Consider the following 25,945-nt stretch of genomic DNA (forward strand, 5'->3'; position numbering starts at 1 on the left):
CGTCATTCGTGGGGGAAGGTGACGCGCTTTTGCTGCTTGTTTTGGTTTTGTTTTTTTCCACCTGGTTCGATGGAAGTTTCTTGCTGCTAAGTGGCTCCGCGTGTGTTCTTGTCTCAACAAAACAGTTTGAGGTCAAACTTTGAATTACAATAAACAAATAGCTGCTTCGTGTACGTGAGCTTTGGATGGAAATGCTCTTGGTTTAAAACGCTAATTTACATCAAGTATCAACAGGATATGCGTGCATGGTAAAATTGGTTGTTACTTTCGGTGCGGGACACTAATATGAATAAAGTGTGACCACCATACACACAGCAGCGAAATGTGGTTATGTTTTTATATGTAACAAAACAAAACATAATCCTACTTTAGGAGATTGGGTTGTAGTCATACAACAATCTGCCACTAGGGGATGTGATGCCCATGTCAGCAAACGTGAAAGGTAAAAAAAAGAAGAAGAAGAAGAAACAGGAAGTGGTAGAAATGTTTACATCAGGTGGAATATTAGGTGCGTTATTTATTTTTTGCTCTTTTCTTTACAAAATCCCAAATAAAGTACAGTAACAGGAAAGGAATATTAATTTATGATATGCAGGGTAAAAAAAATCCTAGTTTTAGATGTTTATTTTTCAATAATTGTGAATGTAGAATGATATATTTATTTCTTTATTTTACTTTTGGAAGTTCTTTCACCAGATTGTGTCATTTATTCCTTCCGTTGATGAAAGCTGGGAAAATTTCTCTCTCCTAATTTTTTTTTCAGCTTCCCTGCGCTTTCCTTCCTGACCAATGATGAGCACATGATGACAAGCAGGAAAGTGGAAAAGTTTGGTGCATCTCCCCAAGCGGGGGCTCTGAGGTATACATCCGTCTGTTTACTCAGCATGATAAAAGAAACGAGAAAAAAAGACTGCAGAGGTTGAATGGAAATTGTTTTGTGTAACACTTGGCGAGAGCGCAATGTCCACAATGACTTGGAAAAGCTGTGATCGGGAATTACGTTTCGGGACATATCGCCCGAAAGAAAAATCAGTTTGTTTGTAATTCAATCAAACTTAAGATGGAGTCACCATTTTTACTGATGCCACAAGGGGAGCGGAGAAGCACTACTTTTGATCAAATGAAGCTCCTCAACTCACTTGAACATAGTTTCTTGCCAACAAGACGGTGATGTAGCAAAACGGTCTTCTCAATGAAGTTTGCTCCTCAAATCGGCTTCATTACTGACAAACTAATTGCGGGAAAACACTTCATAACATGAAAATAATTAATTGTGTCTTGGTGGCCGCATGGTGTCCTCGTGTCCTGTGAGGTTGGAGGTTTGAATGTGGGCCTTCCCGTGTGCTGCCCTGAAAGTCAAACAATGCTGCAAAATGTCTTGATTGGCGTGATGAACAATTCACATGTCAGCAAATGATTGCTTCATGCGTTGGTGAAGAGACTTTGGAACAAGATTCCGTATTGCGTCGGTTTGGACGGCTGTTGAATGGCAGCGTTGCCACGGTGACCAGGTTTGTGTGCGCAAATAAAAATGTTCATTTCTTTTCCCTTCTTTAGTTAATAACATACTACAAAACTGTAGCAATTGAGAACTCGAGTGGCCTAACTTCATCTGTGTCATTTTGCAGGAGAGGGGGGTCCGAAAGTTTTATGGCTGGGCTGTTTACATCTTCGGTGATTGTCTGCTCACCGATTTCAAGTAAGAACACCTCAAATACTTTTGATTACATCAAAAAAAATAACTCAATGGAAAACTCAAAGTGAAGAAAGACCCTTCTTTCTCACGCAGATGATGATTCGCCGAGGTGTCAAATGCTGTAATATTGCGCCAACTACTGCTGAGGAGGACTTCCTCAATGCATGTTTACAATTTTTTTTTCCCATGTAAATCTTCCAAATATTTTTTCAGTGTAAAATGTACTCAATATATTTAACTGGAAAAAAAATACTCCGTTTAGACGGATTCAATGCAGTCTTATTTGAGTAAAACGTACTCTACAAAATTGACTAAGTTGGTGGTGATGGTAATAAAAAAAAAATTTAAAAATCGGCCAATTTTTGCCAAATTTTGCCCTGTGTCGTGTGATGCAACCTTAGTGCCGTTTTATTTTCCCTTTAAAATTCTGTTGAATTTCCAAAATGAAAATTGCACCGTTCATTCAACTGTAGAAAGAAACTAACCATTGCGGCTAATCGCATAAGCTCCAGTGCAGTCTTATTCACAAGACCAAACACTTTTTTGTTTTTTTTTCCCTTCTTGGGAAAGTTATGTTGGCAATTTGTATTAGTGGAAGACACAAATTGCAAACTGTGGCCTTGCGCTGCGTACGTGGAACTCCAAGGCAAGGTTGAAAGTGGAATTTGGTGAGGATACAAAAAAAAGAAAGCTTCAAGGCCAGCGCAATTAAACGTGTGTGATTAAAAACATGTTGCAAATATAATTTGGAAACAATTTTGGACAAATCATCCCACTGGAGCTTCCTCGTAGATGCGCAGGAGTTCATTTTTTCCGTCTTCCTTTCCACTCGCTTCTGCAGCCTGGCCAAACGCCGGATGAATGAACAAAGTCTGGCTGCCTCACGCACACGCGCGCATGCTTCTTTTTTTTTTTTTTTAAAGATCAACTTTCACCTTTAAAAGCAGACGTGCCCTTTCGGCTCAAGTCGCTGCCAATCACTCTCAGCGCAGATAGACAAATACCCCTCCCCCCACGTGAGCCCCCATACAGCCACTCTTTTCCTACAAACACCCCCCCCCCGCACCCCCTCTGCCGGTGGCTGCTCTTTTGTCAACTAAACATTTGGTTTTCAGCGTCAAAGCACACACAAACTAAGACGAGACCACCCCCCCCCCCCACCTCATCCATTCAGAAGCGCGAGAACCTCCAAGACCGGCAGAACTATCGTCATTTGGTTCAGCACTAAATGATCTGACAAAAATATTCTCGATATGAATGGATCCGATCGTTAATATTCATCTGTGTTACTCGTTGACAAGTGAAGGAAAATGTCAACAAAAAGTTCCAATTTGCAATGATGACGAGAAAAACAAAATCTTGATTTGCATCATGAACCGCATTCGTCGTCCTTGGCTCCTTGTCCGTTTTTTTTTTTGTGTCTTGAGTTTTGAACACAAAATAAAGTTGAAATTGCAACCTAAAAGTAAGACAACTTATAAAAGTCGTCGAGCTTCATGCCAACACATCCTAAAAAGCCAGCGACACGCCAATGAAAGCCGCGTTGGTGTTGTGGCGGTTGTGATTCTTTGGCGGTTTGCCAACTTGAAATTTGGAGTTGACACGTTTTTGGTTTTTTTCACACGTCGAGCCGTCAACGCAACTTTGGATTTTCCTAAAAGATCTCAATAGGACGCCCTTTTTTCCTCATCATGAGGAGACAACTTGTCCTTTCTTTTTACTTTTGTTTCGGTGGCATTCCAATTCCGACCCACAAATTTCCCAAAGGTCAGCCCGTGTGCCCGAAAATCTTGCGAGGCATCAAAGAAATGTGCCAACGTCGCTTAACAAGCCAACGGCAGCCGTCACGTCGGAGGCCGGCGCGCGTGGCGTGAGCGGCGTCTTATCGGCGAGGCGGCGTCCCTCGCATGCCGGCGTGACGCCTATCGCTCCAACGCTGTCAGGAACGCCGTCTTTATCTCCGCCGTGTTTGCTCAAGGAGCATTCCAAGCGAAAAGCACTTGAGGCCAGACAAGGTGGCGGACGAAAGGACGATGACATCACTGACGTGTGCCGCTTCGTTCCGCAAATGGAGAAATTGCAACGTTTGCATTGTGGCAACGGACGTCCATCTGTTGGCCCCCTCGCCGTTTTGACGAGTCCCTTCAACGCCTCTGAGGGGTCTTGTAAACACGCTGGAAATGCGCGTGTGCGTGCGTGCGTGCGTGCGGGGCCTCGTGTCTTAATCAAGAGCCGCTAATGATTCGGCTCTCGGCTGTGCAGTCGGAAAAGAAAAGTCCAGTCGGAACGTGAGCGCACAAGAAGGGATCACTATTTGGCACCTTCTTGTTTTTATCTGATGACTTGAGTCAATTTTGTCTTCATGCTGTGAAGAGTCTCGGGACATTTTACAGAAAGTCGCTCAGGTCTTTGCTCTCATTGCTTTTGCATTTTAGACCCTCGTCCAATTGTTGCCGTCACGCTCGTAAAATGGCATTATTTGGATTTCCCGTCATTCAAAAAGACGAGCGGAATTACATCCAACGAGACTTTAATTGATATTTTCAGCCGTTTTGGGGATAATTAGAGAGAAAATGGGCAGCTGCGAGGATGTTTTGAGGTCAAGGCCACACGGGAAGAGACTTTACATCAAAGCGAAAGTGACGAAGACTTGACTTGACTGCTGTGTGTGTGTTGTGATGGCGTGTGCGCGCGTGCGCGCGTGCGTGAGTGTGTGTGTGTGTGTGTGTTGAGGCCGGTGGTCCGGTATCAAGTTTCAAACTCCCCTTCCCGCCCATTTTTGGGGAGCCGGTGCACTGAAGCTGCTTTGTTTGGACCAGGAGGAGGAGGAGGAGGAGGAGGAGGAGGAGGAGGAGACGGGCTTTTAAGCTCGGAGCGGAGCCGCAGGAGTCAGAGTGGACTCCATCTCTCTCTCGCTCTCTCGCTCTCGCTCACTTGAGCAAAGGTTTAGTTGTGATCCACAGCTGTCAAGATGGACGCACGGTAAATGAACCAAACAATTGAATGGAACGACTTTGAACAAGAACTTTTCATTTGATTTTTTGGGGTGTTTGTTTTTTTTTCTGCAGGATTCCTCGCTGGTGTGTTGGATTATTTGTCATGCTGAGTTTCTCGGCGGCTGACCAAGCGGACGGTGAGTGTCTTCTTGCTGATGCATCGCTGGCGAATGAATGACCGCATGAGACGCGCTCGCTTCTGACTCGGATGGCGTTGCAAAAAAAACAAAAAAGTGAAATGGACGTTTGAGCTCCGACAGGTGACAAGTTGAGCAAGTGTCGCGCTCGGGTTTGGTTTGCGCTTATTTGGAGTTAAAAAAGTTGTCTCGAGTTGACGTTCTGACGCTTTATTTGTCATTTTCCCAAGATGCCAATCAAAGCCAGGCAGGCGATCATTTTGGATTTAGGTGCAGTTGTCAAAGATGCGTGTGGATGACATGCAAATTGTTCTCTGGAGTAGCTTTTATGCGACTGTTTAGGTTGCGTAGTTTGCTGAGTCAGCCTTTTTTTATTCAATAGAACACCCAGTGTTGAGCTGCACCACAAATATTTAGAGGCAAATCTCAAGAGAGATACATCTTTTTAACATCCATTCACAATATATTTTGCTTATTCAAAGTAATCAAGTAGAAATACTCCATCAGTGACTACATTTCCCGCACTGTGGGTGGTCGTGTTTCTGCCCTTTTTTTCTGCCATTTTTGGTGACGCGAAGCTTCAGAGGCTCACGTTTTACAAGCAGTGTCTTGTTTGGATTTTTTCTACATTTTGTTTTTAACAAATGCGACAGCATCATATTCGAACAAAACCATTTATTGCTTTCCCACAGATGAGGTCATAAAAGTCCATCTCCTCACATGTACGCGTGAACCTCCGAGAGAGAGCAACTTTTTTAATGTCCGGAGGTGACTCCGCTAATGGCAGAAACTGCGATTGCATGTTTGTAAGATCAGCTTTTAATGTGCACCGATTGGACGACCTCCCGAGGAACTTTTAGCAATGACTCGGCTGCCCTTCGCTTCCCGACATCTTGATCGGGAGTTGTTGGGAGCGACGCGTTCATTTTTTTTGGGGGGTTGTTGCCATGGTAACACGGCGTCAGGCGCGAGATGGTGCCGGTGTACCTAATGAATTGTCCAGTGAGCTCGGGCTTGACTCTGGGACGGCGCTGGCGGCGTCCAAGCAGCCGTTCGGTTATCTGGAGCAGTGATCGTCGCGTGACAAAAGCAGCATTGTGCTCGTTAGTTACCTCTCACGCAGTAATTGGGGACCTTCCTTAACGAGAGTTTGTCATAAAACTCCTTTTATTTTATGAGCAGGAAATTGGAGTCGACGTCTGATGTAGACTGGTGAACGTGTCGTTTTTATATTTTGTCACATTAATGTGATCGACAGCATATGAGTTTTGATTTGTCTTTATTGCATTAAAAGCTGTTAATGTGATGAGATCATTTGCCTGATGATTCAATTAGCCACCAAATTGTAATTTAATGACAACACCCATGTTTACTTCAAAGTGAGTTTGAATGTAAACAAACAAGTGTAGTTGTCTAACATTGGCGCATGCCGAATGTTCCGTTCAATTTTAACTGTAGCCTTGTCGTCTCGCCATAGAGTCTAAAATGCAGTTGAGCTAATGTAGCTAACACAAAATTGCTATTTCAGGATATTCAATTTGTTTGCTAACTAAGTTGCCTGCCTGACAAGGCAACTTTTCTGATTGACTGAAGTGAAAATAAATCATTTTAAAAAGAGTCATTTAAAAAAAAAAAATTTTAAATCTGGAAGCTATTAGCCGCTCAGACATATTTTTTGAGGCTTTCCAAACAAATCAGCGCATATAATATCCACTCGGCCGCATGCTACTGTTGTTCCGATGTCTTTTAAAATCTTTGCTCAATCAAAAAATGTCAACTTTGGAGGGAACGTTCCGCCGGGCCGCTCTCATCCGTAGTAACTCAGCGTCGTAATTGTTTCCAAAAGCTGCGTCCTGTCAGGATCTTGTCTAAACACCAAACACAAAAAAATGAGTTCACGAGACAACACTCAGCTCATCTTAAGTGTACGTCCGTTTGGTGAGTTCAAGATTATTTCTATTCTAATAAAACAGATAATGTGAATGGTCAGTGATCCGAAATAAACGAACCTTAGCCAGCCATTGTGTAAAAAGATCATTTTAATTTTAATATTTTGACGGGGGTGGTAGTGGTCTTCACGGGCTAAATAAAGAACACCCCCCACCTGTAAATAAAGAAGGGAAGCGTTAAGCTACACAAACGTCACCTTCCACTTGCCACCAAACGGCACAATATGCCTTGTTACGAGTTTTTCCTTTTTTGTTCGCATCAAAATAACTTCAAAGCGTGTTTTGAAAAGGAAACGTTTAAAAGCCCCCCCCACGCAGGAAGTGACATTTGCGTTGAGTGGCGTGCTCTCTAAATGGAAGGCCGCAGATCAAAACACGTGGTGGGAAACAGGAATGGCTAAATTTACTCGCGACCAAACAAGAATCAACTTTGAGTTCTGAATGTTGTAACAAAAAAAAAAGTTTTCAAATGTGCGGACAAAGACAGGAAATATTGGAGGAAGTCCACTTTTCATATGGAACTTCCTTTCTGGTCAGGTGTAAGAGCGTTTAGCGTGAGCGGCAACATTAGCGAAGCACCTTAGCTTGTCTCTCATCTTTTTATTGTAACAATGTTGAACATGCTAGCACAGACATCGCTAATAGTTTGAGAAAGGCTGGTTTGATGCCGTTCAAAGTTTGTGAACCCTCATGACTTTCCTCCGTGACGTTGTTGGCTTTTAGCATGTTAGCCTTTTCGTGGAACATCCCAAAAGGACGCAACGCAATGTTTGTTGATCTGGGAGCGTCTGGAGCTCGCTCGCATGGAAAGAGTGGCTCAGCGCGGAACACAAGCAGGTACTGTTGTGTTGTCGTGCCAGAAGGTCACAAGAGCAGAAATGACTTCAGCATCCTCAAAATGACATTTTACGACAACATTATGATGTTGTCGTGACAACGCTGCACTTTTTGAAATTTTTCTCTAAAATGAGGGGAAGCTTTTTTTTTTTTTTTTTTGAAATACCTTTTTGAGAAAGTGAGCCAAATGAATTTGATTGCGTTATGTTGTGTTACTTTGTTGTCTTGTTTTGTTTACTCAGCTGGGCTGCAGCTGCTTTTTTTTTTTTTTTTTTCACTTCACTGCAAGCAGCAGCCCATCAGCATTTGAAATGAAGGTTTGCTCCGATTGTTGGCTAGTAAACGTGAACTAATTGAGTTTCCGTCTTCCAAGGTCGTTTCGATGAACCAAAGTTTACACAAAGTGGAGAAGCCGAGCTCGCCGGCTGCTCTTCGACTTCTAAATATTTCTACTCGAAAAGTTGCGACCCGTCGCCGTTTTGATGTTGACGAGCGAGATGACGATGGCAAAAGAAGTGAATGATGTTTGCTTCTTGTCCTCTTTTTGTTACTATAGAAATGAAAAGGCGCCGCTGAGTTTATTGATTTAAATTCTGGATATTTATTCAAAAGTTTCCGTTGTTTTAGTATTCTGCATTTAAACTCAAATTGAATGAGTCTCACATTCAACCTTTGAATTTAACTCCACCGAAATTTTGGATGTGAGCTTGAACAAGGCCGTGGCGGCTTCCCTCTGGTTTTGTGGTCGACGTGTAATGCGAGCGCGACCGTTGCGGGCCAGCTGGACGTCGTCACGGCGGTTAGCGGGACCGAGCCGGAGAAGTGAGACAAGTTTTGTCGGGCAAAAGCAAAGCCAGTGTGTCGTGTCTGTCGTTGTTGCCTCCGTCTTGTGAGGGGAAGCTTTTTTAATTTTTTTTTTTTTAATGCAAACATTTATTGTGAAACGTAAACTATGCTAATAATGCAAAATCACAATCGGGTTATTTTAGCGCTCCCGTCGTTCGATTTCAAAGACGTCAGAAGAACTGATACCTCAAAAGAAGCGTCCAAACATCTTTTTTATTCTTCACTGTCTGTTCTTGGCCAGAAATGGAAAAGAACGAATTGAAATTGGTCGTAAATCGAACACGGCCTGCGGGATAAATTGTCCGTTCTGGCAGCGCCAACAAAGCAAAACATGTTTTCCATCGCCACATTTTTCTGCGACACTTTCTGCATTTGGACTTCTCGAGTCGTGCCAGCCGCACACCACGTGCTTTCTTTTCCCGCCATCGTTGACCAATTTGTTTGCAAATAAACTCTTTTGGAACGCGACAAATGAAAGTTTAGAGGCCGAGCAAGGTGGCAGGAAGTGACCCGGCGCCGTCCAAAAAGGAGCCAGAGAAGCCGACTGGCTGCCGGCAGCTTCTTGTTTGGGGATTTTTTTAAATTTTTTTTTTTTGGGGGGTGGCTGGCAGACACATGTGACCTGAGAGGCCGTCGCTTCCAAATCTGGAAGGCTTTTATGGCCTGTGAAAACACACACACACACACACACACCTGAAGCAATGCTTCAACTTCCACTTGTGAAGTTTCCTCGCGTTGTTGGACCTCACTTGCTTGCTGACTTGCTCCTGCTGTAAAAGTGTCTGTCAGCGTCTTACTCGAAGCTAAAGAGAGTTCTTTATTGAATTTGCAGCTACGTCCTCTCATGAGGAGATGTCAGCGTGTCTCCAGCAACAATTTGAACTTTTCCGTCTTATTCTTTCGCAACAAACTTTAAGGACGCTTGCTTTGTGCACTGAAAACAGAAAAGGAGCTTGCTTCAAATGTGGCTTTGCGCCAACTCGGGTGGTTTTCCCGTCCAACCTCCGATTGATTGACTTTAGTCACCGAGTAATTGTTCAGTTTGCAAACGAACACTTGTTGCGGCGTTTGTGACTGTCTCTGGCCCCAAATCATTAGCGAAGGAACGTTACGACATGGCGCTTTGGCTCTTCATATTTCTGCTTTTTATTCCGCTTCCCGTAAGTGCCGCGAGAGCAGCCGGGATCGTTCGACAAAGCGTCGGAATGTTTTCCAAGCTTTTCGGGCTGATCGGGACTCTCTGGAAGTGTCCTCGTTGGAGTCTCCGTCGACTCGACTGACTGAGAAGTCGAGCCAGAGCAGATGGTATCGCTCAGAAGCGCCCCCCCCCCACCCCACCCCCCTGTCGGAACACTTTGGATAAGTTACACAAGTATCTCCAATGTGATGAACACAAACATGGCGGACCTTCAGCTGACTCCAAAGCTTTGGCGTTGGTCGCTGAGTGCGAGGGGGAAGCGGGGGGGGGGGGGGAATATGGGGGGCTGTTTTATGGTTCTGTGCTGACTCGGATGAAAGCGTGCTGTTAAGTTGCACTTTTGAGTTGCATGTCGGCATGTTTGCAGGACTTCGACGTTGTCATTCTTTTTTTTTTGTGCTGAAACTTGCGTCTCTGTCAGTTTGTCTTTGGAATTCTCGTGAAGACATTCTTGGCTAAATAAAGTATTTGGCCTTTGGCTCCTGGCATCACGGAAGCCGCCGGCTCGTGCGAGCATGCCGGAAAGTCAAAAGTCACGTCGCATCGACCCCGATTATCACATTTTGGTCAACTGAGAACTGCTTGCTATGTTTTGACATGGACGTTACAACATTTGGTCCCAGCAGGACCCGAGTCTTGTCAAAGCGTGCGCCTGCCGCTTTCCGTCGTGAATCGATTCAAATGCATTCGATTGCACGTCATCTTTGTGAAAGGCGGCTGTCTGAGGACACGCCGCCAAGAAAAGTCCAGTCCTGATCCTGTTTAAAATGAGTTTTGGATAGAACACAAGAATGTGCTGCTCCTCACACCGCAGCGCCCCTTTGACGCAACCGACCCCCCCCCCCCCCGCTTCTTTACCTGTCGCACAGAAGGCCTTCATTGTGCGCTCACGTCGGGATTATTCCGAGTTTGACATCGAGACACGCTTGAATGTTGCGATGACTTCTGCCCTGAAAGTCTCCACTCCAAATAATGACACTTTCCTCAAATCTCGGTCCGGACGGGAGGTCTCAAGGTGCACAAGCGAGTCGTTTGCACGCTCAGTTCGTGGCGTACGTTGCTCTTCTTCATCTGATTGGCTTAGAGGTGTTTCACATGCAAATATTTACTTTGGACTTGGACACAATCCGACTTGTTTGAGTCAGAATACAGTGCATCGCTTTGTTGCGGGAATGTTGTCGCCAGGACCGAGTGCCGCAAGATCGACTCGGCCCGGAGCGAAACCACCATTTTGCTCCGACAGCGCTCCCGCTTTCAACGTCCCTTAAATGAACCTTCAAGCTCTGCTTTTGCTCCGTCACATTTTCTCAACGTGAGTCAGCACTCGAGTGGGACGGGAAGCAGTTTGAGTGCTGCGCTGTGTCACGCCCCACCCCCCCCCCGCCCCCCGCCCCTGATTGTGAGCTGATAATATTGACTTTGGAATCCCTTGAGGGCTTTTTATCCATTTACTTGCATGAAAATTGTAGCGAGCTCCCACGGCATCAGACAAATGAAGTTCCAGTTGGGAGTCGAGAGCCGTCAACTTGATCCAAGACGTCTTTTGCCCTGTAGACAAGTATTTGCACAAAAGGGATCCCTAATCCCCTTTCCCCCCCGAGTCAGATGTTTTGTCCACGGGGCCACATGGGCTCAACGAAGGTCCCAACGCTTCCGATTCTTTGGCCGCTACTTTATCTTACGTCTTTTGGGAACGATACATTAATTCTTCAGTCGAGTGTTCCAAGTCGTCTAAAGTTCATTGTTGTACACGTTTTGTCAGTGAAAATATGTCCGAAAGGATTCGAGTCATGACGTGTCCAAATAGGTGCCAAAGGTGGGATCCGCAAACATCGGGTTGCTTTCCTGTTCGACCGCCCGGGAGGTCTTGTAAGTCCGAGAATCGCACCGACAAGCGTCATCGTCTGTGTTTTTACATCTCGGACAACAAACGACGTCTTGCGGCTTCAGGCCAGATGAGATGGCGATGGTGTGTGTGCGTGTGTGGTCTCTTTACAACGACGGCAACACCGAGTCATCCTTTGGAACGCTCGCCGACACACGGCGCCATCAAAGACAACACAAAGACGCCAAGCGACAATGCAAACCCGCGTTTGGATGATTTTGCCGTATTTGCGTCGGGTGCGCGCGACAGTTTCGGCTCACTTGGCCAGCTGCGATCGTTTGCGAGACACCTGCTCCCCGTTCACATCGAACATCTCGTATCGCTGACACAATTTTCGCAGGGGGGTTTGCTCACTTTTGTTGCCTTCCTTATTTTTTTGGGGAAGGAGCACAATTTGACACGAATATACAAACTGAACACTGACTACTTGGCTCTCTCGCAAAAGGAAAATTCTTCCTTGGTGTTTCATGAAGGGATAGAATAAAATATTGACAGAAATGTGAAGGGGGGGCGTCGCTCGCATTTAGTTGTACGTCGCTGATTTAAGACACAGATGGAGGAAAAGAAACTGAACTCTTCCATCTTCTTTCTATGAATCCAGTTTGTGATTAAAATCTGGTGATGGCCTGCCGTGGAATTTCCCTGCAAACATTTGGTGTTGAAGATTAATTTCCTCCCGAGCCAACAAGGTCATTGGTCTTCTTTTTTTTTTTCCTCCTCATTACTGGTTCCCAGTACTGAATGAAGTCAGCCTTCAACTCGGCTCCGTTTACTGAAAACATGACCACCGCGTCACCGTTGGCACGACTGTTTGTTGTGCACGGCCAAGTGCGCGCTCACATGCGTGTGATTGCGAGTTGCACCGGGATGTTTCTTAGCGCTGCGTGCGCGTGCACGTGCGCGTGCACGTGACCCCCTCCCTTCGAACGAATCTGCTTGAATTTTGCCACGTTAACAGCAACCAAATGTGGAAGTGATCTCACGCCGTTGATCTGCGTGAGCGCAGGACAAGTGTGCCGATGTTAATTGCGCGCGACGCGCCTGCTTCTCATCAGCGTCGTCGTTCAGCTGCAAAAGGAGACTTTGGAGTCGGGTTGTGTTGCTCTCAAATGTCCTGAGTTTACTTCATATTAGTTCTCACGAGTTGCTATCAGCGTTTTTAGGAGGGGTGGGGTGCATCTTGGTCCTAAGAAACGCTGTTGAAGTGAGTTAAGCCATAGCCTTGTCTAATGTGACATCTGTCGCCGTTACAAAGCTGTCGCTCCTTTGAGCTTAACGGTACGTTATAAAGTCAAAATATTAGAAACACCCCTCCTAGCAGCCCATGAGAGTCTCCGTTGACCCAGTTGGAGACAATCGACAGAACCAAGTAACCTTTTTCCCCTCCGTGGAGCGTTTGGATCTCCAAGCATGTAAACAGCGGTTGCTATCCACATGTTGTCGTGTGATCCTCCGGCGAGGGCGCGTCGTCTTGGCTGCGAGGAAAAAGGGCGTTCGCCTGGCCTCCTCCCCATCCATTCCGTGGCTTGATTTCACATCTCTGAGTTTTGCTTCATTGCAGGTGCGAGTGGGACGACCCGCACCGGAATGACATCCAAAAAAAGACAAAAACAACCTCAAATGACACAAAAATTGTCAATCAGCGACCTGACCGCGACTCTCTGGTGATGTTCCTTGAGAGGTTGAACAGGAACACAATCGTGTGTGTCCAGCTGTTAGGTCAGAATTTGAAGTGATGTCATGATCTGAGCTGTGGGAATGTTGTCCCAAGACCCTCGCCAGCAACCGGCTGCATCTCCTCCCTCGTCATCCACGCCCGTGGAGGCGATCGTAATCGTCCGCTAAGCCTTAATGGGCCCGCGAGTGGGGAAATTGCGCAGGAAAGCGGATACTTGTGGCACGCAAGAACATTCTTACAATGTTGGGTCAATAAACTAACAATATAAGTTGATGATGAGCAGTGCAAAGGAAATTCGACACAACTCCTCAGAAGCGAACGCTCACGGCATTAATAATAGTCAGAAGCAGGTTGGCAAATCTTGGAGAGAAAAAAAAGTTTCATTCACTGTTGGATTTGAAAGTGTCAAGTCCCGCTCAGTCAGACTTCCTCACAATTAGAAGTCAAGTGGAACCGGAAATGCGGCCGGCGGCGAGCTGAGTCAGCCGAGCTCCTTTTTCTGCTTCTCAGCTCTGAAAGTCAAATCAAGTTTATTTGGATAACCCTTCCTGGCAAATACGAGCCACATCCCCCCCAACCGGGCAAAGAAAAACTCCAAATCGCATACAAAAGGCAGACAGAAAAAAAAACAAAAAACATGGCGCCAAGTCGAGTTAAGCGCTGGCTTTCTGGTGACGTGGGGGTTTGCGGTCCAATTAGGACATGTGGCAGAAGTGCGCCTGACTTCCTGTGGGGGGCGTTACTGGCCTGCGGGGGCTCTCAGCATTTACAGGAGCCGCCTTTGTGCTGCACAACTATATTAGCGCCGCCTTAATGCCTTCCAGATGTGAAGGGGCAAGCGGCCACTAGAGGGCGCTAAAAATCCAGCGCGGCCGGCGTTGTCCCGCTAAGGAAAAGCAGCTGTTTGCACGTGTTGGCGTGTGCGCGCGCGCGTGTGTGTGTGCATTAGTCTGGCCTGTCCCTCTTTTTGTTTATTGTACCAGTGAAGGCGCACGGGAGGCAGCGCTTTTCCACGTGGATGGATACGTGTTATTTATAGGATGGATTTGACACGTTGTCAGACTCGAGGGAGTCGTAGAAAAGACAGACGGTGACGTTTCTGCAAGCAAAGCAGAAATAAATGTGGAAAAAATTGCTACAAATCCATCTTAAGGCACAATGCTACAAAAAAAGAAAAGACGTATAATCGAGCATCGTGTTCAAATGATGTTTAAGTCGACGTTTAATTTATTGGTTAGTACAAACGTTGCAAAGCGACGCCACGGCTGATGTTAGCATCTTACCGCTTTGTTGTTAGCGTTAGATTTCTCTCCATTTGAGTCGACTCGAATTGAAACACAACTTTTCTTCTTTTCCTGTCCCGCCACTCGTCTGAGCGCCCTTCCGTCTTGTCCGCAGGTCGAGGTTCTGGAGACAATCTCGAGCTGACCGAGTTTATCGGATTCCCCCTCCCGGAGTCCGTCTCCTTCGTGACGGGATTCCAGGGGTTCCCCGCCTACAGCTTCGGACCAGACGCCAACGTGGCCCGCGTCACCAAATCCGTCTTGCCGGACCCCTTCTTCTACGACTTTGCCATCACGGTCGTGGCCAAGCCCACCACGCGGCGCGGCGGCGTCCTGTTCGCCATCACCGACGCCTCCCAAAAGGTAAGCGCTCCTCCTTTCGACAGCGCCGTGGCTGAAGCGCCCCCGTTTTCCGTCTTACAGGTGGTCCAACTGGGCGTGGCGCTGTCTGAGGTGGAGGACGGTTCCCAGAGGGTGGTCTTCTACTACGCCGGCCCCACCGCCGGAGGCAAGATTCAGGAGGCGGCTTCTTTCAAGATGGGCGACCTGACGGGAAGGTGGGCCAGGTTCACCTTGACGGTTGAGGGGGCCGAGGTAGGTGTGCGCTCACGTCCCAAAATGTCCGCCGCGTTCCCGACAAGCAGGACTGTGAATGCAATTTTGGAATAGAAAACGGACGGATGTACGTGGTTGTCGCTTTAGGTGCGCCTCTACATGGACTGCGAGGAGTACCACCGCGTGGCGTTCATCAGGAGCCCCGAGCCCCTCACCTTCGAGGCCAGCTCGGGTGTCTTTGTGGGCAGTGCGGGGGCCTCGGGCCTGCCTCACTTTGTGGTGAGTTCTCCGACCGCCTACGAGGCTCTCGGACCTCTTGCCTTTGCCTTTGCCTTTGCCTGCTTTACATTTGAGCGCGCGTCTGCACGCGGTTATGAGCTCCGGCCCGTAAACGACACGCTGAGTAGGATTCATGAATTTGAGGAAATCTGCTCCACCAGAGGATTTCTACATTTTTACTTGCTTACTTACAACACACAGCCCACCCGCACAAAAAAACAAAACAAAACATTTGTAGGCCTCAAATGACAGCGTCACTACCATCTTAAAGTTTCTGCTGCTAATGTGAGACGTGCAAAAAGTCAAATGAAGTCGTGGAGAAACATATCAAGTAGATTTGTCTACCTTGGGATTTTATTTTACGATCTCAGTGGCCTTTTTTTTTTTTTATTTTAAACCAGATGCTTTTTCAAGTATCTGGCACAAGATTACACAGAGCACAAGAATAGTACGACAAATAGCGAGGAATGCAGGAAGCTGTCTTTGCGTTTGTTCTGATTGAAAGAAACTCGTCGAGAAAAACAAGAAGAAGAAATTGGGTTGCACGCTGACATCACCCAGAAACACTGCAAACTTTTTCTCGTCTACGTCTTCGTCTAATCTTCCAGTCGACCCCCCCGGCTCCTCTTTGTTGGGTTCCAGCTGTTTGCGCTGGTGACTAACAAGTCTGACAATTGAAGTAGAGAGTGTCGCTTCAGAACATGGAATAAAATACATTTTTTTCACAAGTACCCCCTAAAAAAATTAAAAAATAAATAAAACACCATCATGACAAATGCAATGGCGGCGAAGGGACGTCGAGTCCGTCAATTGCGATGCCCTGGGTGGGAAATGCCACGCTGGGCTCCACGTTAACGTTGGCAAAAAAAAAAGCGCAAACGATGGACGGAGTGGTCGCCGACACGTCATCACTTTTCTTTCTTTCCCTCCAGGGTTCCATCCAGCAGCTGCTGCTCAAGTCTGATCCCACGGCCCGTGACGACCAGTGCGAGGAGGACGACCCTGAAGTAAGAAGCACGCACGCACACACTCACACGCACGTGGAAGCAAGCCCGCGGGCTCCATCTGCTGGCCAAAATGTGCATTGCATGATTATCAATCCAGAATGTGCATTATCATGTTTGCGTGACTTTCTGCTCGCCATATCTTGGAGTTTAAGCATAAACAGGAAAAAATGTTACATCAATCCATCTAAAAAAATTAAATCCGGAAAATGTTTTCAAACTATTTTTCTCTTGTCTTCATCAGGTGTCCGGAAGCGGCGACGACGCTTTCGTGGACATGGAGGGAAAAGAAGAAGTCAAGAAAGTTGTGGAAGAGAAGGAGTACAAAAAGGTAGATGCAATGCACACACATAAGCCTTAAAATCAAAATTTTCTTTTCTTTTTTTTCCCCTTTATCTCACACTGAACATTTTAAGTTCAACAGGCGTTTGATACTCAGAAAAATCGCAACACTTGATGATTATATTTTATAAACTGAGTCATGTTGTTCGGCTGAAGTGCAGTCCCAAGTGTTTTGCAGTCTTGAGAGCGCCACCTGCTGGCTCACTGAAAGGGTGTTGAGGGTGAATGCTGTTGCCATGGTGACTGAGGCTGTTCCATACTTGATGAAGGATAGAAAATAGAAGCGTCATTGAATGGCCATTTTTTTTATTGTTGTTCGCTGTTCTCAAATGTTTGATGTCATTTTATTAGGAACTGCTGCACCCCACATCAAGTAGCCCGTTGCAAGCCCCGCCCACCGAGATGTCTCCCACTTATGATGTTGATGACGATGAAACTGGAGACGACACGGAAGAGGCTTCCGGGCAAGAAATCCAGGCCACCACATCCGCCGGTAACGAGAGAAAATATGATTTTTATTATTGAGATTTACATTAAGTGGACAACATTTTCATATTTTGACATTTTTATACAGTAACAGTGCAACCGGCCCATTCAGCAACAACCACAACGTCCAAGTCCAACTCCGTAAGTCCACAATAAAGCTTTTCGACTTGTGACTTGTGGAGACGCATCAGGCTCATTGTGTTCATTCCATCCAGATGTGGACGGGACAGAAAGGCGAGAGAGGTGAGCCTGGTGCGCAGGGACCCCCAGGACCCGCCGGCCCACGAGGAGACGGTTCAGCATTGGCAGGTGAGCCCGGACCACGTGGTCCGTCAGGACCTCAAGGACCTCCTGGAGCTGCAGGCAAAGACGGACAGAATGTATGTTTTGCGAAAGCGGTTTTTTCACACAAAAAGTGCTCTGAAACGATGGCTAAAATTATTTTTGTTCTCCCAGGGAACAAAAGGAGAAAATGGTACTCCGGTAAGTAAATGACGACACGTTAACAACATGCTACAAGCTAACCGAGGCTAAATGCGGCCGTGCATTGCTTTGGTCTCATCAATCAAAAATGGAGCAAGAATTGAACGATAAAAACAGTATAAATTAGGTCATATATAAACAAAGAAAGTTAAAGCAAAAGCAGGACACAGCATAAAACACTAAAATAATGACTCAAAAGCCTCAGAATAAAAATGTGTTTGAAGATGCATTTTAAAAACGGGTCAATGGGGATTGCTTAACATTTAGCGGGAAAACAGGAGGGGCCCCAAAGTTGAACCCTGTGGAACACCTCATGACAGGGGGGACAAAGCGGGACATTGTGTAAAATGAGATTGTTGATTTTTTTTTTTTCCCCCTCCCAGGGAGCCACTGGCCCTCCAGGATTCCCAGGCCTTCAAGGGGAGCCTGGAGCGAAAGGGGAAAAGGTACGTTCAAACGGAATTCCCTTAAGTGCAAAGTGAAAAGAAGTGAGTCAAAATAATGTCGTATTTGCCCTCAGGGTGATGCTGGCGTTGGGCAGCCGGGCCTTCCGGGACCTCCCGGACCTCCAGGCCGCTTCTCCTCCAAGTTCTTGGTAATAATTTTTTTTTTTTTGTCATCTTCACATTTTCTTGTTGAATTTTTGCCACTGTGTACTTGTCAGGAGGGCTCAGGCTCGGCTTCGGGCTTCGACGACTTTGACGGCGATATGGAGATCATTCGAGTGAGAGCGAGGACGCTGCAAATCAATGATGATGTCACCACTTTGTTGATGACTGGGACATTAATCATCTCCTTTGTCAGGGACCCCCCGGCGCTCCAGGACCCCGCGGCCCCCCCGGACCCCCGTCTGAGGAAGTCATACCTGGACCGCCTGGGCTTCCTGGAAAAGACGGACAAAAGGGACAAACTGGACTTCACGTAAGCACAGCAGTCTTTAATATGATCCCACCTTCTGTCAGTCAGTAAACAGAATAAATATGGACAGCTTTAAAAAAAAAAAAAAAAAAAAAAAAAAAGCCTTTTTGAAACTGTCCCATTAAAAAAAAAAAAAAAAAAAAAAGGCCTTCTTGAAACTGTGTCCCAAAATAAACGAATGTCCCCTCTCTCTTTCAGGGAGTTGACGGACTAAAAGGAGAACAAGGACCTGCTGGACAAAAGGGCGACACGGTCAAGATTTTATTATTGATTTTTTTATTTTTTGTCGCTCAAATTCTGAACTTTGGAATCCAACTCCCTCAATTTAATTTAACAGGGAGAACCTGGAATGGACGGCTTACCAGGACTTAAGGTACAGTTCTTACTCATTTAGTTCGTTTAGTTTGTGATTGCAGCAAAATCTGCGAGAAATCATGTCCTCCCGAAAAGGGTTGTAATTGCCAACAGATGCCACAGGGTGGCAGCAAAGGATTTCCTTTCTCTTAGAAAAGGACTTTACCCTTTAATGCCACAAGATGGCGCCATTAAACTATATTTATATTGGAGCGTTGACTCGACATCATTTCCGTGTAGTGTTTTGGAGTCACTGAAGAATGTTGTACTTTATTTTGTCATATTGCAGGGAGATCAGGGCCCTCAGGGCTTCCCAGGACTCCTCGGGCCCGAGGGTCCAGAGGGCAGGATTGGACCCCAGGGTCCAGCGGGTCCTCCCGGGCCACCCGGCCCCCCAGCCAAAGGCTTCCAATTTGACATTGAGGTACATAGAATCGAAAACTCCGACACATGTGCCATACACACGCTATCCCGACATCATGCTTTGATATTTTCAGGATCTGGAAAGTTCGCCATTGCTCACTGGTCCTGCATCAGAACGCTTTCGGGTAGGACTCCGCATGATGTTCTGTCACCAGGATGAGAAAATGAGCTCAAATGTGTTTTGCAAATGTGTTTTCAACAGGGTCTTCCGGGAGCTCCTGGACTTCGAGGACCAAAGGTAACAAACACTTTCAATTTCAAGCGAGTGTGGCCGTCCATCACTTTTGTTCAACATCATTTTGTTTGTTCATAGGGTGAAGAAGGCCTCCAAGGGCCTGCTGGAGAGCCAGGTCGTAAGGTCCGTGTCCAGATATTGACTTGATACAGAAAAATACCAGGCATATGTGCGACTTGTGAATGCATTCATGGCCATTTGAGTTGTGTCGGTGATGAATTCACGATGACGCTCATTCTTGGATTTGCGCACTAATCCATGTTTGTGGTCGTTCGTGTGAAATATGTTCTATAAATAATGCATCATGGTTGTTTGTGATCACGCATGGTGTGTTCTTGTGTTGTGCAGGGGGAGCCCGGCGCTGCAGGTCCGCCAGGTTTAGCGGGACCAGAGGGCACCAAAGGTTCTGAGGTCAGTGAATGCGCCACCTGAACTCCCCAAAGTTCCAGAAATGAAACAAGAGCAATTTTCACAAAAAGCACATCCACTTTGTGCATCTGTGTTGCAACCTGCCATCAGCAGACTGGAAGAGTCGCAGAAAGGCATTTTGGAGATAGAGAATTAATTGCGTTTGTGTTGCATTCAGGGTCTTAAAGGAGATGCCGGCGCTCTGGGACAAAAGGTAAAAACCAAAAAGCAGTCGTGTTGACTTGATGCCATTCTCACGTCACCAACTTGTTTCTCAGGGCGAGCCAGGACGTGATGGGATCACACTACCCGGGCCTCCAGGACCTCCCGGACCTCCAGGACCCGTCGTCAGTCTTAATGAAGTAAGACACGACCAATTGACGCCACTTAAGTCGGAAAACTTTTTTTTTGTTCTTCATGCCTCCTCTCCTCCTCTTCATCAGCTTCTACTCAACGACACGGATGGCGTCTTCAACCTTTCAGGGATTTATGAGGCTCAGGGATTGGCTGTGAGTGTCACAGAAATGAAATTTGAAAAGAAATAGGCTCAAAATGCGGTTGCAGTCCAGTAAAGGGTTCTGGTGTTCAGTGAGGAACATGCCGTGATCGTCTCCTTCTCGCCTCACTGTCCACAGGGACATCAGGGCCCCAAGGGAGACGCCGGAGTGCAAGGTGTTGAAGGACCTCCAGGACTCAAGGCAAGAGTGTGCACACGATTGAAAAAAAAAACAAAAAAACTCAAAATCACCAAATTGGTCACAGAAGGGACATTTGACCAGAAAACAGAGCTACTTATAACTTTATACATCACCTACATACAGTACTTTAGAAATATTGTTTTCTCTCATTTTTTAAAATATATTTTGTAAATTACTTTCCTTGTAGAGAAAAAAAAGATTTAATTCCGTTTGCAATTGTGTGTTTCTTGAAGTTCAGCGTGGGCTTGCTACTCCTTCGTACAATTCATCGCATGTCCACACGGTGGCGCCAGAGCACAGAAAGCAACTTGCTTCTTCCTTTTGTCACCTTCGCGATTTTAATTATGCAAAGCAGCCTTGGAATAAAATATGAATGAATAAAAATGCCTTCATGACAAGAAGAATAACTTTTCACTTAACATTTGAAACAAAAAAACACACAGATGTATTAGTGGCTGGCCTTCTGTCAGAGTTTACACTTCACGTTTGCGCAGGGGGAGAAAGGAGAGCCGGCAATGTTCATCTCTGAGAATGGATCCTCCTACGACCTTTCTGCTCTGAAAGGGGACAAAGGATACAAGGTGATATTCAGAACACATTTCTTAGAATTTTCAAAACACATTCTTCAAGAAAAGTGTGTTTATTCTCTCTAAAATGGTCTGCAGGGTGACATCGGTGCAACCGGACTTCCCGGACCACTCGTGAGTCTTGGAATACAAAACGATGATGGATGACGATGCGTTCAGGGACTGCAAGAACTGATTATCGTTTATTCCCAAACAGGGAGCGATGGGAATGCCAGGACCAAAAGGGGACTTTGGCTTCCCCGGCAGACCCGTAAGCACTTAAAATTCAACACAATACAATGAACTTCTCTTGAAAAAAAAAAATCGGACTTATGTGTTTATTCTCCGAAGGTGTTTGGTCTTTTAAAAGTGGATCCCAGTTGTTGTCTGCACGGCATATTGACTTCGTGCTCATGCAAACATTCCATTTGTACTTGATGCTGACACTGTGTGTGTGTGTGTGTGTGTGTGTGTGAAGGGTCGTGTCGGTGGGACAGGACCTAAAGGAGAGAAAGGAGAATCGGTTGGCAGACCCGTAAGTCACAACTTGAAAAAAATAAATGTTCTTTCGTAACTGAACCAAGCGTTCAATCATTTCTTACTAACTTTGACCTTTGACTTCCCTCCGCAGGGACTGCCAGGCCCTCCAGGACGACCGGGCCGCCCTGGAATCTTCCGATGCTCCAACGGAGTAAGGAAGCAATAAAAACCACTCGTTAAGTTTGTTTTAATCAACAGTGAACATTTCATTCAGTGAACCGCATCATGATTAGCTTCATGCTAAATTATGATGCAAAACATCATAGAGGTGCTAAAAAAATGAGCATAACTTGTGTTCTAATGATAAACCCTCAAGCGACTGCTAATTTAACGTACATGGAGGAGCGTTCGCTCTGTCTCTTCTTCTTGCATTGAATGACGCTGCAACTCTTCCAACTCTTTGGAGCTCAGTGCTGCCCTCCAAATTGTGGCACAATATGGTACTACACTAAAATGCTGGTTAATTTGCTAACTCTGCTGCCTTTCCAGACCGTGTTCCCTGTGCCTGCTCGACCCTTCTGTAAAATACCGGCAAGTCACATTTTCTTGGACGATTTCTATTTGAGAGAATGAATTTGCCTCATTTTTTATGAATAAAGTCGTAACTGACCGTGTGTTTAATCCGCAGCTCAATCCCGACGGAAGCAATATGATAGGTAAATGCCTCAACCAAATGATTCTTTGTGATGAGATCTTTTTTTAAAAAAAAAAACAATCTTGTTTCTGTCGTCAAGGTCATCATCAGGACGGGATGAAAGGACAAAAGGGAGAACGAGGCGTTCCCGGCATCCCGGCGCCACCAAGTGAGTCCAAAGTTGCCACTCTTGTTTACATTTTGATTTAAATTTGCCCAAATAAGCTCCAGTCGGATGAAAGTATGCTACATTACATACATTTATTCTTTCTAATCATGATTTTCTCCCCACATCAGACACGTTCACAGGACGCTTGGTAAGTTCCAAATATGTGATCATAAGATTTTCTTTGCAATGCCACAAGAAAAAAAAAAAAAATCTGTCTGCGTGTGCGCCAGGGAGTGAAGGGCGAGCCGGGCATCGAAGGAGAAAAAGGTGAAAAGGGCGAGCCGGGGTTGCCCGGGCAACCAGGTGCTCCCGGGAAACAAGGGCCAGTGGTGAGAGCTGTTGCCATGGCAACGCAACCGCACAATGTTCAAATGAGGCAACTCGAGCTGCAATATCGTTTCGCGAACCCTCCAGGGACCCAAAGGCGAATCTGTGCTCGGACCACAAGGCCCCCGCGGAGAGCCGGGCACTCCGGGTTCACCGGGCTACGGCAGACCCGGTCCAGCGGGACCCCCCGGCCCACCGGGGCAGACTGGAAGCTGGTCGTTAGGCTTTGGTAAAAAAGGTGTGTGGATCGTGTTCTTACTTTGCGTCCGACTTTGAATGACTTTTAATGTGTTGCTCAGATGCGCGTATCGCTGGACCGCCCGGACCACCCGGCCCCCCCGGACCCGCCGGATCCCCTGGCCCACGCGGACCCTTCGGAGGCTCTGCTGCTGTACGTTCGGTTGAATTCACACAAATCCTCACTGGATGCGTTAATGCCAATGTTGCGACCCCATTTTGTGATTTCCAAATTCATCTCTTGAAATATATCAACTATATGACGTTTATTCTCTCAACTCTGAAACGTTGCGGACTTCACGTTAACGTGGCCATTTGGAAATGTTGCTAAAAGGGAGTCAGGCCCGTGACGTTGATTTTTGCATTTGCAGGTGACAACGTTTTCCACGGTTGAGTCCATGATGCAGAAGACGTCCAGGGAGGCTGAGGGCATGCTGGCCTACGTCATGTCGACCGGAAGTCTCTTCCTCAAAGTGTCCAAGGGCTGGAAGGAGATTCAGGTGCGGCCATTGTGATTAGGAAATTCGGGATGGTCAGGCAACTTTGACTGAATGTAGCTTCATAGTCAATGTTTTTTTTTTTAAATCTAGCTTGGCAGTCTGCTCCACCTCTCCAGTAACATCCTCCCACAAGATGAGGTACAATTTAAAACGGGACCATTTTTATTTTGGCCTATCAAGTATGAACCTTTTGTTCTGGTGTCCATTTAGCCTCGCGCTGCCCAACAAATATCAGGCGGCACAATCGAGCGAGTGCGCTCCGTCAACGACAGGGTGAGGAGCGTGAACCGCAACTTCGATTTACTCCATTTTTTTCCCCCATCGATGACGTAGAGTTGGTTTGTCGTGATAAACCCGCCGCATGCTTTGTTCAGCTCAACCTGGTGGCTCTGAACCAGCCGCACACGGGCGACATGACGGGCCTGGACACGGCCGACCGGCTGTGCTACGAGCAGGCCAAGGCCATGGGCCTGCCCCCCAACTACCGCGCCTTCGTCTCCTCCAACAAGCAGGACCTGGTCCACGTGGTCTACCCCGGCTTCAGGGACACTCTGCCCGTCACCAACCTCAGGGTGAGTCCGACCTCAGCGCCACCAACTACAGCTTCATTTCGACCGGCATCCACCCGGAAGATGTTCGATTCGTTTCCGCACGCATTTACTTGACTCCAGTTGGTCAGTGGCTACGAGCGTGTCTGACGCGTGATGCCTCCCCACAGGGAGACGTGCTCTTCAGGAACTGGAGGTCCATCTTCAATGGCCAAGGAGGAGCCTTCAACACCAGGATACCCATTTATTCCTTTGATGGACGCGACGTGATGGCCGATCCTTTCTGGTCAGCGAACCTCTTACTTGTTGCTATTGTGACGGGAGTGTATTGCAAGAATAATTATTTTGGGGGGGAAAAAAAGCATTTTTTTTCCAAAGAAAAAGACATTCATGCGCGTTATTTTCAAGACAAAAATATTGTTTTAAAGAAAAAAATAATAGAAAATTCTGAGGGGGGGAAAAGGAAAATATTTTTGAAATAGAATTTTTTTTTTCGTATTCCAATAAAAAATAAAAAATATATAAAATGGAAAGTAGGGAAAAAGTCTCGAAAAAGTCATTTTTGAAGGAAAAAAAAGTCTTCCTTCCAAAAATGTTGATTCTCGCAAGTCAAAAATGGGCAAAAAAGTATTCCCAAAAGTAGATGATTTTTGGAAGTAGTTGATGTTTGAAGTTTGGTATGAATGAAATTCCAATCCTGCGTGTGCCGGCAGGCCCGAGAAGAGCATCTGGCACGGCTCCAGCCCGCGTGGTCTGCGCGTGGTGGACAAGCACTGCGAGACGTGGCGCGCCGACCACGTGTCGGTGACGGGCCAGTCGTCCGGCCTGAGCTCGGGCCTGCTGCTGGGCCAGCAGACGCGCAGCTGCTCCAACGACTACGTGGTCCTCTGCGTGGAGACCCACAAGAACCCCTGAGACCCCGTCCCCGAAGAGTCGGACCCCCTTGATGCATGCTGCCGAGACCTCCCGTCCGCGCCGCAACGCGTCGTCCCTTTGGCACATAAAATGAAGCATTGATGGGGCCAGTTTTCACTTTTTGCCAACTCTGGTAGGGAATGTGCTAGATTTTAGGTTCCTGCACCTCTTGCCCCCAACCCAAGAGACCTTTCTTTTCTTTTCTTTTTTTTTTTAATGATCCCCACATTGTCACCCATTGTCCACAACGAGGGAAGTAAAAGATGGCTCTTGAGGGCTGTTTTGTTTTGTTTACAGGTTGTCACGGAGATGTTCTAAGCAGTTTCCACTACTTTCATTGCGTCCTTCCATCAGATGGCCAGTGACCGATTCATTTGATGCACTGTACTTCATTTCTTTGTGGTGTTGGCTCAGCACCGGGCTATTTAATTTAAATCCATTATTTATACTTTCACAGCACATAAACATGAAATCAGAGGATGAAATCTAAGAATGTAATTTATCTTTTGTTGTTGTTTGTTTGTTTTGTGTTTTTCTACTTTTTTTGGCTACTATAGTAGACTGGAGAAGAGTTGGCATGCTTATTTGGAGTGCTCAGCCTTCCAAATGACTTGCGATATATTTTCATGCTAAAAAAAAATGTAGAAAAATAAATTCCAAGTGTTGGTTTGTGCTTTGTGGAAAAGAATAAAGTTTTCTCCTTTCATAACAACGGCTTGTGTGTTCTTTATTGTCATTCAATCATGAAACCGTTTGTGTCTCTTTTGTGTCATGGCTCAAGTCATAATATCGAAATCTTAAAACAATAAAAGATATAAA

General features: G+C 46.3%; 1 protein-coding gene across 1 annotated transcript; it reads left to right on the plus strand.

The window, feature by feature from the left end:
• The first annotated feature begins 4,553 nt into the window (after positions 1-4,553).
• Positions 4,554-25,835, plus strand: LOC148318665 (uncharacterized). Its single transcript, XM_088283421.1, has 44 exons — positions 4,554-4,678; positions 4,765-4,829; positions 14,621-14,868; positions 14,929-15,099; positions 15,208-15,339; positions 16,272-16,346; positions 16,588-16,674; positions 17,037-17,178; positions 17,260-17,312; positions 17,387-17,551; positions 17,628-17,654; positions 18,038-18,100; positions 18,175-18,249; positions 18,319-18,378; positions 18,459-18,575; positions 18,771-18,824; positions 18,910-18,945; positions 19,216-19,350; positions 19,424-19,474; positions 19,552-19,587; positions 19,663-19,707; positions 19,933-19,995; positions 20,171-20,206; positions 20,271-20,354; positions 20,436-20,501; positions 20,628-20,690; positions 21,185-21,271; positions 21,356-21,391; positions 21,474-21,527; positions 21,735-21,791; positions 21,888-21,947; positions 22,286-22,327; positions 22,425-22,452; positions 22,531-22,599; positions 22,728-22,747; positions 22,830-22,928; positions 23,014-23,164; positions 23,226-23,317; positions 23,535-23,663; positions 23,754-23,801; positions 23,874-23,936; positions 24,038-24,235; positions 24,382-24,497; positions 24,925-25,835. Exons 1-44 carry the CDS (start codon positions 4,668-4,670, stop codon positions 25,124-25,126), a joined length of 3,711 nt encoding a protein of 1,236 aa, XP_088139547.1. The 5' UTR covers positions 4,554-4,667; the 3' UTR covers positions 25,127-25,835.
• Positions 25,836-25,945: the final 110 nt, after the last annotated feature.

Source organism: Idiotropiscis lumnitzeri, chromosome 19 (genome assembly GCF_059441095.1).
Source record: "Idiotropiscis lumnitzeri isolate Australia: NSW breed Sydney's pygmy pipehorse chromosome 19, RoL_Ilum_1.0, whole genome shotgun sequence".
In the NCBI taxonomy this organism is placed as follows: Eukaryota; Metazoa; Chordata; class Actinopteri; order Syngnathiformes; family Syngnathidae; genus Idiotropiscis; species Idiotropiscis lumnitzeri.

What these genes read in the sequence shown, in the direction of transcription:
- LOC148318665 (XM_088283421.1), top strand. An exon ending in GCGAGGAGGACGACCCTGAA is followed by an intron (nt 16,347 to 16,587) that starts GTAAGAAGCACG and finishes TGTCTTCATCAG; the next exon opens with GTGTCCGGAAGCGGCGACGA. An exon ending in TCTTCCGATGCTCCAACGGA is followed by an intron (nt 21,948 to 22,285) that starts GTAAGGAAGCAA and finishes CTGCCTTTCCAG; the next exon opens with ACCGTGTTCCCTGTGCCTGC.